The 14,401-nt window shown below is 35.2% G+C and overlaps 1 protein-coding gene across 5 annotated transcripts in view; it reads left to right on the top strand.

Annotated features, from left to right (window-relative positions):
- The window catches only part of LOC111047133, a 68,285-nt gene that overhangs the window by 19,364 nt on the left and 34,520 nt on the right, over window positions 1–14,401 (top strand). For 2 of the 5 annotated variants that reach the window (XR_005570396.1, XR_005570397.1), the window contains exons 1-3: window positions 7–206; window positions 5,216–5,369; window positions 13,175–13,317. Coding sequence is in view for 3 of the 5 variants with exons in the window: in XM_039420372.1 (XP_039276306.1) it covers window positions 17–206; window positions 5,216–5,369 (344 nt within the window). In the remaining 2 variants the exon portion in view is untranslated. Of the gene's footprint in view, window positions 1–6; window positions 207–5,215; window positions 5,370–13,174; window positions 13,318–14,401 lie in introns of those variants that run through there. The other 3 variants (XM_039420374.1, XM_039420373.1, XM_039420372.1) reach the window with 2 other exon arrangements.

Consider the following 14,401-nt stretch of genomic DNA (forward strand, 5'->3'; position numbering starts at 1 on the left):
ATTTACAGCTGTCCTGATGAAGAAAATGGCGACCCAGCGCTATTTTCAGCGAAATTGTCTGACTGTGTTTATTGAATACAAAGACTTGGGTTGGTTGTGTCAGGACTCTGATGAGAAGTGTCTCACTCTATCCAAACAGAACTTCATTGCGCAACTGATGAGACAGTTTCAGCGTTTCATTACATCAACTAATCCTCAATATCTAGGTGAGTGGTACATGACAGACCATAATCACGTATCTTTAATTAATAGCTGGTTTTATTACTTTCCTTGCCCTATTACCATAGGAAAGGAAATTATTGCTTTCCAAAAAAATTTAAGGTACCCTAATTTCATGTTTTCTATACGTTTCAAAGTCCCCTGAGTCCAAAAACATGATTTTTGGGTGTTGGTCTGTGTGTGTGCATGTGTGTGTGTGTGTGTGTGTGTGTGTGTGTGTGTGTGTGTGTATGTGTGTGTGTGTGTGTGTATGTCTGTGAACACGATAACTCCATTCCTAATTAACCGATTGACTTGAAATTTTAAACTTAAGGTCCTTATACCATGAGGATCCGACAATAAGAAATTCAATAAAATTCAATTCAAGATGGCGGAAAAAATTGCGGATAATTACTAAAAAACCATGTTTTTCACGTTTTTCTCGAAAACGGCTCTAACGATTTTCTTCAAATTTATAACATGGATAGCTATTTATAAGCCCTATCAACTGACATGAGTCTCATTTCTGGGAAAATTTCAGGAGCTCCGTAATATTCTTGAGAAAAATGGCGGATAATGACTAAAAATCCATGTTTTTCACGGTTTTCTCGAAAACGGCTCTAACGATTTTCTTCAAATTCATACCATGGATAGATATCCATAGGCACTATCAACTGGCATGAGTCTCATTTCTGGGAAAATTCCATGAGCTCCTTAATATTCTTGAGAAAAGTGGCGGATAATGACTAAAAAACCATGTTTTTCACGGTTTTCTCGAAAACGGCTTTAACGATTTTCTTAACATTTATAACATGGATAACTATTCATAAGCCAAATCAAATGACATGAGTTTTTTTTCTGGGAAAATTGCAGGAGCTCCTTAATATTCTTGAGAAAAATGGCGGATAATTACTAAAAAACCATGTTTTTCACGATTTTCTCAAAAATAACTTGACCGATTTTTTTCAAATTCATACCCTGTATAGTTATTTATCAGCTTTATCAACTGGCATGAGTCTTCTTCCTGGGAAACCAATGGGGGGTCCACCCCATCCTTGGGAAATGGACTTAGTAACCTCCTTCTCGTGCATGAGGTAGGTAGGTAGCGCAGTTCATAAAAAGAACACATAGTCGAGATATTTCATCTGTAGAACAGCTGTTTTGATGAATAAAAAAATGACGACTAAGAAAATCATCGAATTTCACAATTCACACAAAGAAAAAGTACTCTGAAAACAATTATATATACACATATACAGAAGTCTGATCGTAGTTTCAAATATGAGCAAGGAAAGTTGTGTGAGTGTACCACACCAGATTTTTTTTCATTGTAATGGTAACATACTAAAAGAATAACAATTGAATTTCATAATCACCATAGTGATGCTCACGTTATAATGGCAGTATTTGATTAACATTGGTGTTACTATTCTGGTCTATCATTGGACAAAGCAGATAGCGCTATATTAAATCAGATATAGGCTACCAGTATCAGTTAACATCTATTCAAGACAGTGGTACCTATTCAATTCAGGAATCAGCCTGAAAGTATCAGGTTTTATAGTGTTGTCTATTCAAAACAGGTGCACCATCGGTTATGCTGTTTTCCTATCTTTCTCCACTGCCATTATAACGTCGACCTCACTATAGAGGGTGTTCTGAAACAAGTTGCCCATAAGTCATAGCGTGATTCCTCACATCAAAAGAAGAAAAAAAGTCCAATTAACATAGGTCCGAAAATGCTTGGTTACCAAGTTATACAGGGTGAAAGATTTCGTCTGAATTTCAGTTCCCCTGCTGAAACGAAGCCCTACAGGTATTTGTTGGCTGTTAGATGTACAATTTAGCGTACTTTATGTAAAATGAACTGAAAAATTGAATAAAAGCGTTCTCAAACGTAAATCATGTATTTCGTCACACATCTTGAAAATTACTGTAGCTACAGGTCTGAGAACGCTTTTATTCAATTTTTCAGTTCATTTTACATAAAGTACGCTAAATTTTACATCTTAATTAACAGCCAACAAATACCCGTAGAGCTTCGTTTCAGCAGGGGAACTGAAATTCAGACGAAATCTTTCATCCTGTATAACTTGGTAACTAAGCATTTTCAGACCTATGTTAATTGGACTTTTTTTCTTCTTTTGATGTGAAGGAACTTGTTGTTCCTTTAAGGTTAAGATTTACTATGTTAAATGTACAATAAACACAAAATATTTTCTCAAAGAACTTGTAGAAAATTTAATTTCGAAGAGAAATATGTAAAATAAGTATAATAGACAAACGCAACATATAAAAAAATAATCCTTAATTACATACAAAACGCATGAAATATTGACAAAATCTGTTGAGCTCTCTTTTAAAGTAAAACGGTAATATTTAAAATGTTATATTTTTTACTATGATTATTTGATAATCCTTGTTTGTCATTGGACAAAGCAGATAGCGCTATATTAAATCAGATATAGGCTACCAGTATCAGTTAACATCTATTCAAGACAGTGGTACCTATTCAATTCAGGAATCAGCCTGAAAGTATCAGGTTTTATAGTGTTGTCTATTCAAAACAGGTGCACCATCGGTTATGCTGTTTTCCTATCTTTCTCCACTGCCATTATAACGTCGACCTCACTATAGAGGGTGTTCTGAAACAAGTTGTCCATAAGTCATAGCGTGATTCCTCACATCAAAAGAAGAAAAAAAGTCCAATTAACATAGGTCCGAAAATGCTTGGTTACCAAGTTATACAGGGTGAAAGATTTCGTCTGAATTTCAGTTCCCCTGCTGAAACGAAGCCCTACAGGTATTTGTTGGCTGTTAGATGTACAATTTAGCGTACTTTATGTAAAATGAACTGAAAAATTGAATAAAAGCGTTCTCAAACGTAAATCATGTATTTCGTCACACATCTTGAAAATTACTGTAGCTACAGGTCTGAGAACGCTTTTATTCAATTTTTCAGTTCATTTTACATAAAGTACGCTAAATTTTACATCTTAATTAACAGCCAACAAATACCCGTAGAGCTTCGTTTCAGCAGGGGAACTGAAATTCAGACGAAATCTTTCATCCTGTATAACTTGGTAACTAAGCATTTTCAGACCTATGTTAATTGGACTTTTTTTCTTCTTTTGATGTGAAGGAACTTGTTGTTCCTTTAAGGTTAAGATTTACTATGTTAAATGTACAATAAACACAAAATATTTTCTCAAAGAACTTGTAGAAAATTTAATTTCGAAGAGAAATATGTAAAATAAGTATAATAGACAAACGCAACATATAAAAAATAATCCTTAATTACATACAAAACGCATGAAATATTGACAAAATCTGTTGAGCTCTCTTTTAAAGTAAAACGGTAATATTTAAAATGTTATATTTTTTACTATGATTATTTGATAATCCTTGTTTGTCATTGGACTAAGCAGATAGCTCTATTAGCTAGAAATAGATAGTTTTGTCGAATGATATACAGGTGGCCTATGAGTCAGTTGACGCTTGCAATTTTTCAGGTCAGCTGTTGTTACAAACCAAACCAATCAGTTTACAACAATCTTATATCTAAAAACAAGAATATTCTTCACATATTGGGTTAGATTACTTCAAATACATCATTCCAACTTCAATTAATAATACATGTATTGCATTCTGTTGTGTATTATTTGATTAGATGCATATTTGTCAACTGACTTATGGGCCATTCTGTATACAAGGATAGCAACACAAATGTTACGGTAATCAAATACTGCCATTATAGCTTGGGCCTCACTATACATGTCTTCTACTTCTACACCAATAATTACGGCTGGTTCTCGGTGATTTGATGAAGCCAACTATATCCTGGTTTTGGAGAATACTGATTAGACTGTTCTCACTCAGCACGGCTCATCGGAATAAATTGTCCTGACTGTACTGGTCACTTTCATTGCCTGCTGCTTTAATTGGTCCAGGGATCAACATGTTCTAAATTTCACTGTCAACTCAATCCGAAAGTTGTTGTTGTTGTAGCGACTTGGGGAACCCTGTTGTTTCACTCCTCCTGCGTCTCAAGGCCCCGGAAGCGGGCCACCCCACAGGGGCTGGCGGCTGTCAGTAGTGTCGGCTTCGAGGGGCAGCTGAAAAGATGCTCTGTGCTGTGGGGTCAGGACATGAATCATGCACACCATCAGTGATTCTGGACATGTAACTGTTCACAATCACAGAGTAGCCCGATCTCAGTTGAGCAAGGATGGTGCGGGTCCTTCTGGGGGCGGATACCCCCCAAACACAGGATTATCACTAGGGTTTCTTCCCCAACCTCTATTACTAGGCTGGGTGAGATTTCACCCATATTTTTCTTATTTTTTTATTTCACTTTTTTGAAGTTATATTCCTATTTATGAATAATGAATCTCATGATCTATTATTTGAAGAATATTTCAAGGTGGCTATGATAATAGTCAATTTCCTAAAAAAAATTCATGACAAATTCATTCAATATTTGAAAAACTCACACTATTACTAGGCTGGGTGAAAAATCACCCAGGGAGTCACAGTACAGTAGAACTAGCACAGGGACACAAACAAAGAACTATATTTATATCTGTAGGCATCGTTGCCAACCTAGAGCACCGAAATTTCTCAAGCCCTGGGTGATTTTTCACCGAGCCTAGTAATTAAGGGTTAAGCCTCAGTCTGCTAATGCTCAATCCGAAAGTCGTAGTAGTTGCTGTGCGTGAAGCTACATGACGCTGGTTAGGTAGTCTCTCATACTGTGCCATTCGTAACCGCACAAATCGGCTAAAACAGACAGTAGTCAACAGTAATCGGCTTGAGTTTCGAAAAATCGGCTAGAAATTTTGACTAAACAATCCATACCATGGTATTTCTTCTTATGCCTTGATTTTTTATGGTTATATTCATTGTAACAGTTATTCATTGTAAACTGTTTTCTCTCATTGTATTTTTATGTGTTGAATTAATTAACTAAATTGAATAAATAAAAAATTATAAATGGAAATAAATAAATTGATTGCAGGTGAAGCAAGTGAGGAGACACAAGCAAGAGCTCTGCTCCTTCTGCTCAGAGTTGCCAACAGTGATGCCCAGTTCTACTCTCAGTTTTTCTCGCGAGAACAAGATGGTGTGCTAGCATGCCATCGCCATGCAAATCGGGCCTCCATATTCTCAAGGTTAGACATTGTTTCTTCATAATTTATTACTAGTAGACTTTCTGTGAACATAGACTTGGCGCAGTTATAAACCACAGCGTCCTCTAATACTGTTCATCAGAGTAAATTCTATCCTTTCTTGTGTCGGCGAGATATCTGTGTGAAAACGTTTACCGTATAGTCTGATGGGGTTGAAAAGTTTGAAAAATTGGTACTATGGGATATGTTAATAACCAAACAAGTATCCCTAATAGTCCAGTCAATATAGACATAAAAAAGGGGTGTGCTTGCAATTTATATTGTAATTCTGATTTTTTAATATATTAGGGTACATAAGAGAAGTCCAGAACCAATTTCTTGCAAAATATCCTTGTGCTACATACAGGGTGGCCCAAACATCTCGTATTTTCAGCTCATTTTCCAGTTTTGAGTTATTTCTGCCAAATCTCATGATCGGACAGACAAATTTGCTCCCTCCTTTTTTCTAGTATATGAAAATCTGAATAAAATGAGATCATTCGGAACTCTCTATCTCCAATAAGTACTGATTTATGATTTTTCAAAAATGAGTGAAATTTGAAGAGAAAATCAATTTCTGATGAATTTTAGATTTTGATCAACAATATCTACCGATTGTTACCATTTAGATGTATAATTCAAAATCCCTCTGGGCGTAAATTTGTGCTCTACAATCTGAGATCATTATAACGTGGACCTCAATATAGCTATAAGTATTACAGATATAACTATAGACAACTATAGCTATTACAGATAAGTAAGAGTACGGTAATAGATAAAGATGGAGATCGAGATAAGCCGCTCTGCAAACTTTTACCGCCTCACTCATACCACGAAATAATTTATCTGGATTACATTAAGTTACTTTAACTCTATCTCGACCACCAGGTTCTTGAGTTCGAATCATTTGCTTTCAAAAAGTCCAGTACATATATTACCGTACGTTGAATTCTGATAAATCTGAATAATATACTAGCATATTGCCATTTAAAAGCAAAAACCTTACCTTCACCCTTCAACTTATTTCTCGGCAATACCATAGCGAAAAGATGGCACAAGAAGATATCCTATGATATAGGGCGTTTATGTTACAATTTTTACTGTTTGCTCAAGCCGATAGTCCTAGAATTTCATTTTTGTGAAGCTATGTGACGCTGGTAGTCTCTCATACTGTGCCATTCTTACTCGGCCAAAACAGTAATAATCCTATTATTGATCGAGCGAAGTGAGGTCTAAGATTCAAGTCGACGGTTTGGCATTTCTCTTAATGTTTATATGCTGCGCATTTACGGCGAAACGCGGTAATAGATTTTCATGAAATTTGAAAGGTACATACCTTTTTAAATTGCGCGTCGACGTATATACAAGGTTTTTGGGAATTTTGCATTTCAAGGATAATATAAAAGGAAAAAAGAGCCTCCTTCATACGCCAATATTACCGTAAAAATCAGACTAAATATTTTAATTTTCATTCATCATAAATCAGCTTTCTAGTGGACTATAATACTACCCGTTCAAAAACATCGAACATCTTGAAAATGTATCTTTCCATCAACATTAGTAGACAGTTGACTATAATACTACCCGTTCAAAAACATCGAACATCTTGAAAATTGTATCTTTCCATCATCGTTGTAGACAGTTGCAGCCAGACCTGATAACAGCGCTCACACTCACATTCCGGGACGACACGTCACGGTACGATAGGACAGAAACTCTATGTTTATTTAGGATTTTTTCTAGACATTTTAAATTGGTAAATTATTTATTAATTTTTGAGAAAACATAACAGGTCAATGTAACTTAGCGCGAGGTCTACTGTTCACAGAACTACTAGTATTAAGCGAGCAATTTCTGTATAATATATTTTGTTATTTATATGGTTAATATCGGAGAACCGAGCTTCGCTCGGGAGAGTAAAAGCATAGAACATTTTTAACGAAAGATTGAATTTATAGTTTTTATTCATTTTCTCAGTCGTACAATTATTTTTACAGCTATATGAGGAGGCACAACAGGCTTATGTCCAAAACTGTTCATTTTCAAATTTGTACGACAGTCCAAATCAAAATCTAGGTTAAGCTACTATCACCCATCAAAATAATTTATTCTCACTTCAAAAAACAAACACATTCTCAATCTATATAATAAGAGAGAGTAGGGTTGTGTTTGTTCGAGTGTTCGTTTGTTCGCATCAAAACATGTCAACTTGTGGATTGCATACCGGAAAAACGGGAATGATTTAGATCTCCAAATTTTGAACATAGATTCTAAAAATATCAATCTCGTGCACCTGGAAGCCCAAATTTCAATTTTCCTTCTAGATTTTTCAGAATTAATGTTCAAATTCATCTATGCTACCGTAGGCTACATGAAGTTTCAAAGCCCAAAGTGTGTATTTTTATGAGCAGGTTATAAGACTACTATTTACGAACGTCTATGTAGCGCAGCGGTAAAAGGCCTGCTTACGGAGCGATGGTTCCTCGGTTCGAATCCCCGAGGCTTCCCATTTTTTTGTTCTTAACTTTTTCCCTCGGAACGTATTATTATCAATTATTTTTTGAAGGAATTTGTTTTCATTACTATTGAACTTGGATTTTATCAAATAATTATTTTTAATGTAAAATTTTGCCACCAGTACAAATGAATTGGACATAGTCTTCATGCTGTAGGCCTATAATTGAATTTCATAAGAAAAACATGAATAGATCACAATTAAATAAGAAATAATTTATATTCTTCAGTTATAATGTACTATCAGACACGAATTCCCAGTGAAACGAGTATTTTAGGTATTTTGTTTGGAATTGAGAAAACAAAAGGCTGCCTGATTCAAATTGAGGAGGATCCTAATCGAACTAAAATTTAGTGATGTATTGGAAAAATCAATATGATTCTGTGAGGTTTCCAAGTATTATGTATTCTTCAGTTTTCTATACTATAATAAAGGAAAGAACTGGCTTATACACGTAAGGAATAGGGAATTATGTTTGACGCATCATCACGTCTGAAATATACTCAACTGATTAATTTGAAATTTTGCATATAGACTCTTCATTAACCGAGGATGGTTATAGGCCTATTTTCAAATTTCGATTTTTTATTACGTCAAGTTTTCATTTTGCAGTTTTAAAATAGACCCTTGCGAAGCACGGGTTACCTACTAGTTACAAATAGATATACTATAGATTCGATTTAGAATGATATACTATTTTTGCTACAATATTTGTTAATATACTATGTACTATTCTACACTTTGACAACATCCAGTTACTATTTTGGACTTTCTGAAGTAAACAATTTATCAGAATTTTCAAAGTTAATCATTATTTTACAGTTTTAAGTGATTAGTGAGTGTTATTTTGTTATTCAATTTGGTTTGTAAACAATCTCAATTGGAACTTTTCTGTTTTCAAATGTTTGGACTGGAAATTGGACCTGAATTCAATGTATGGAACATAACCTACTTTTTGGACTATTTATAGTGTATAAATCAAAATTCGGGGAAGAAACAGTTTTTGGCTGTGCATATTAGTCCTTCTCCAATCATTTTAAATAATTGTGTTTTGTTTATCAATCAATAAATAACGAGCAAAGCTCGGTGTCCCGATATTAGACAGTAGTCGACAGTAATCGGTTTCAGTTGATAAAAAATCGGCTTGAAATTCTGAACATAAACTACCTATACCATGGTATATCTTATTATAATATATTTTCTCTATGCTAATACCTAACTAGTGTGCAACGTTATCTGTTATACAACGTTATTTATCAGCCTGTAACGAGAACTTGATGCTGTGGAAACTTGAATGGCTCAACTTCCGATTTCTTCCAGTCTCTCAAGGACTGGTGAAAATAGGTACTTGACGAACTCCCGTCGCATTGTTTTATTCCTCTTTAAATTTGTCTCTCTGGCGTCGGCAACTCATTCTATGCTATAGTGAGATTCGCTTTATAAAGTCAGTGGAAAAGATAGGACTACAGTGTTGCCGATTTTCAGTCACTAGTGCCTTCTATATTAGAAGGCTATGACTAAAGTCATTCCGTTATATTTGATTATTAATTGCTGATTCTTGTAATAATAATCAATTATACATTTTCATAATTGAGAATTATTTGATAGTTGATCACGTTTCTTCACAGTCAATACCGATTTGGCAACAGTGTGCAGGTAGAAAAAGTTAGAGCTATCTGCGTTGTCTAATGACACACATGGATAACACCAATGGTTATAAGGTGTTGATTTCATAATGTGAGTCTCACTATACCATAGCAAGTGGAGCTGGACACACGTTCATTTCATTGCAGTCATTTATTTGACAAAATTATTACAAACAAGACAATTTACCAATATTAATTCATAAAAAATAAGAAGCGTTCATTTTTGAAGTTTGAAGTACATTGGTCAGCCGTTCAATGAGACCGTACAAGCGTTGAAAGGAGCGGCGGACGATTTGTCTGAAAAAACGCATCGTGTATCCTTGCCCTAATTGAAATATTAGTCATTCTATTAGCATCCTGTACACACGGTATACAGATCTTTTCCACTGGTCAATGCTGTAACTAATCATTCAGTTGTAATGTGTGACAAGCGCTCGGTACTCCCTTTGGACGGGTGACCGAATGTGCTGTCAACCTTGTTTCACTTGCAATCGATCTCATTGGATGCGTCTATTTGCAAGTGCACGTCAGAGCATGCATGAGCCGGGAAACAATATCTGGAAAGAGTCATTGAAACACGTTGTTACTTGTCTGTAGCTGCTCACACTCAACTCAACCCAACCAGTAAGTGCACGCGTTCAGCGTGAGTGTTCCTATTTCTCTTTCCAGATTTTGTTTCTCATCAGCACGCTTGGTCATGTATAAACAAGCGTGCAATTCCACTTATACATATCCAATGTGATCACACCCTTAAACTGTGACTCATTAATTTTCATCATCCTCTTAACTCTCTTATAACTGTCTTCATAAGACTAGTGTTTGCAGATCCTAGTGTTTGCAGATGATGTAAAATTGTATAAATTAATAGAGTGTTGAAGATTGTGCTCAGTTACAACAGGATCTTGATAGAGTTCATCTATGGTGTCGTAGAAATAAACTCAAATTAAATATCTCAAAAACAAGTTTATGGTTTACACGAGACAGAGGAATTATGATCGTTACGCTTACTCATTAGCAGGCATCAATCTAGAGTATGTCAATAGCATTTGAGATCTTGGAGTGTTGATGGACTCGACTCTTGATTTTAAAGACCAATTCAATCACACTCTTAGCAGTGCTAATAGGCTACTTGGTTTTATACTTCGTAATTCAAAACCTTTTACTAGTTGTGATGTAAGTATAAAACTGTTTTATGCACTGGTCCGGAGTAAACTTGAGTATGCATCTATGGTGTGGGGTCCTGCTAATGTAACTGATAGCTACGAAATTGAGAAGATTCAAAATAGATTTCTAAGACACCTTTTCATCAAGAAATTCAGTATCTTCTGTCCATTCAATTTTCCAACTAGTGAATTGAGATCCTTATTTTATATCCGGTCATTGCAGGTGCGGAGATCATTAAATGCCCTATTGTTGTTATATAATATTTTAAATCATAACATCCATTTACCATATTTTATCAGCCGAATTAATTTCAGTGTACCATATGCAAGACCTAGAAGGAATATATTGTTCGAGATTCCCTTTGCTAGAACAAACCATCATTACAACTCATTTCTTTATAAAACCTTACGACTAGTTTAATAACTTGAATGAACACATTGATCCTTTTTCGAACTCATTCAATGAATATAAGAAACATTGTGAACTGAATCTATCATAAGACAAGACGCTCGTTTTTGAGATTAATTGTTTTGTAAACTCTGGCTGGAACTCTCTTTTCACATTTTTCTTTATATGAATGTAATTAATTTGATTATTTCAACTGTGTAAATGCGTTTTGCTTTCTTTTCTTTATTTACAATATTCCATAATGTATATAAGTTGAATTGTTGTTTCATCTACTTGTGTAAATATATGGCTCTTTATGGATCTCTGTGAGCCTTTGTATGTAAAGAAAATGAATAAATAAAAATAACAGTCTTCCATATGTGCTTGTAATATTGTGAGCTTATTAAGACTTATCAAATGCAACTGTAGGTTGTGAAATGTACTGTGTTGAATAAAACTATTATCTTATCTTATCTTCTTACCTATTAGCAATAGTCTGTGACACTTGAACACTTGAGGACATTGCTCTCACCAAAAAAAATCTTTTACCAGTAAATTTTATTCCAATTAATAAATCTGGATAAAACTTTAGAATACATACGTTCACGATTTGAATTGATTTATCAATTTTTAAAGCGTTACTCAATCCTCCACAATTATTTGGTAGTTAGTAGCCATTACTCAAGCACAAGTCTGTGTCGAATGTGGTCATCACCCTCAGTAAAAACCTTATGCAAGAAGTTTGTTGTGGTGGGGGGAGGGGACACTGTATTTCCAGCTTGGTATACTGATTGCTGTAATGAGATGACAGCTTACAAGTATGGTACTTGAGAGGTATAGTTACTTTGTCTCAATTTCACATTCTTGTTTTCATCACTAGCAACCTTATCTAAGGCTGGCCAGTAACTTGGTGCCGCATCCACATGTTGGCCCAATGCGTACAAAGAGTGTGGATCTGTGGTTTGCGGGAGCGCGCCAGCCAAGTTCCCCGTCAGCCGAGCTCCTTTTAAAACCACTTTCGAGGGGATTGGTCGACGGCGTCCTGGGAGAGGAGCTCGGCTGACGGGGAGCTTGGTTGTCGTCTACGGTCCCGACAACCTGTCCCCTCTTAACCAGTAGGAGATTGGCTGTCAGGGAGACTCGTTGATGCAATGAGAAAAAGTAACGCAAAAATAATTCATAACAATCGGCATGCAGACAGACAGACAAAAGATATTTATTTTTTTTTAAATGCAATTTACAAAGTAAAATTCTTATGTACTCATTTTCAATATAAAACAACAACAACGAATAAAAACAACCTCATGAATACACTAAGTCAAATAAATCTTTAGAAAATGGTCTGCATGGGCAAAAAATGATTGTGTGCAAACCAGAGTTGCATATTACAGGTTTTACAGAGAGAAAAGAAACACTAATTTTGATGCATTCAGAATCTTATTGAATATTATTATTACATACATCGAATTATTAAATAGCTCAAAAAAATTAATTAGTGTAATGGTACATACAGATTTCAATAACAGTAGTCACCACCAGCGAATCTATCGGTCAAGTGTTTCAATGACAAAGTCTCTTCCTATCACCTGCGATTTTTTGAAATAAATTATCAGTGACGGTCACCTGTTATTTTCTATAATAATTGACCGATCGATTGAGATTCAAATCGACGGTTTTTCATTTATCTTTATGTTGTTATGTATGTTCCGCATTTACGGCGAAACGCGGCAATAGATTTTCATGAAATTTGTCTGGTATGTTCCTTTTTGAATTGCGCGTCGACGTATATGAAAGGTTTTTGAAATTTCCCATTCTAACAATAGTCAACAACTAATTTTATAAAGATATACCGGGACAACTTGGATCACAGTCTACTATGGAAGTCGAAATTGCCAACTATGCCATCCTATCATTTTCACTGAGTATTTAATCTCACCGTAAATGATAGCAAACCAATGTTGATGAGATGCTGACGTTTTGTTGGAATTGCATGCCACTTGTGTATTTCAGACATTCGAGTATCTCATAGTACGTTACACTACAGAACTTGGTGAAGTTTCAGGGTTATTGTGATAACTGATGTGGTTGGTTTTCAGATGGCTGAATTTCTGATCGAACGTAACAGCTCGGTGACAAGAAAGAACGAAGACCCCTCCATTACACCTCATAAATGGGATACAATGACCTTGTGCGCCTTCTCTACAACTGTGGAGCTGACATCAACGCTAAAGATAAGATGGTCAGTTGTTCTGAATTTTTCTTTTGGAGAGGTTCATCAACAAATTATCTGGAAAATGTATAGGTTTATACTCTTGTCATAATATCTGGTAGTGGTTGGAGGGTTTCCACTCATTCTCACTATTACAATGTCCTTTAATAGCCTATGAATCAAGATATTGCATTTTTGTATCTAGCTGCCTCTCTCAAATCAATAATTGGAGGGATTTAAAAGCAAAGTAGCTGGAATATGTATTGCTTTATACACTTGCCATTATATTTGGTAGTAGTTGAAGGGATTTCACCCATTCTCGCTTTTACAGTGTCCTTTAATAGCTTATGATTCAAGATATTGCTTTTTTCAAATCAGCTGCTCATCTGAGATTCAATGGCCCATATGAATAAAACCAGAGCAAATGCTCATGAGCAAGAGCATGGAGCATAAGGTTTTGCTCATGAGCAAAAGGTAGAAGCAAAAGCATTTGCTCATTTTTATATGAATAAGCTTTACCTTATACTCTTACCTTATGCTCCTGAAATCTGGAGCAAATGCTCACGTATTTAAAAGATTTTTCATCAGCTAATTCGCTTTTGTAACCTTACTTTGTTTTTATAGCTCACGGAAGCGCTAAATATGCAAGTAGGGGGCACCGCTTGTGTTTGCGTCGTCTGCTCTGTTTTCTATTTATGAATAGTTTTAGGTTAGTTGAGTCACAAAGTAGAAGGAATGGTTTCTTCTCTGTGGTTGAAGACTCTCATCTTCTTAGATGCCTATTTCCTATTTTGTGATGGCTATCTTTATAACAGAGAACACTCTTTTTTGAAGCTATCGTTTGTAGGGATAATGGTGATATATATCATGGTTGAATCTAAAAAGAGTTTTATAGTTCTCAACTATTGGTTGTGATCGTATCTGGTATAGTTTCCTCTTCCTCATACGAATTAGTTGAACCATTTTACTATGAGCAAAAGGTGATAAGATGCTCTAGACTAGACTCACCTTTTTTGAAGCATTTGCTTCAAAAGTTGAGCAAATGCTCTAGTTTATTCATACAATTTTGAGCAAAAGCTTTTACTTTTGAGCAAATGCTCAAACTATTTTTTTG

Source organism: Nilaparvata lugens, chromosome 2, assembly GCF_014356525.2.
Source record: "Nilaparvata lugens isolate BPH chromosome 2, ASM1435652v1, whole genome shotgun sequence".
Classification (NCBI taxonomy): domain Eukaryota; kingdom Metazoa; phylum Arthropoda; class Insecta; order Hemiptera; family Delphacidae; genus Nilaparvata; species Nilaparvata lugens.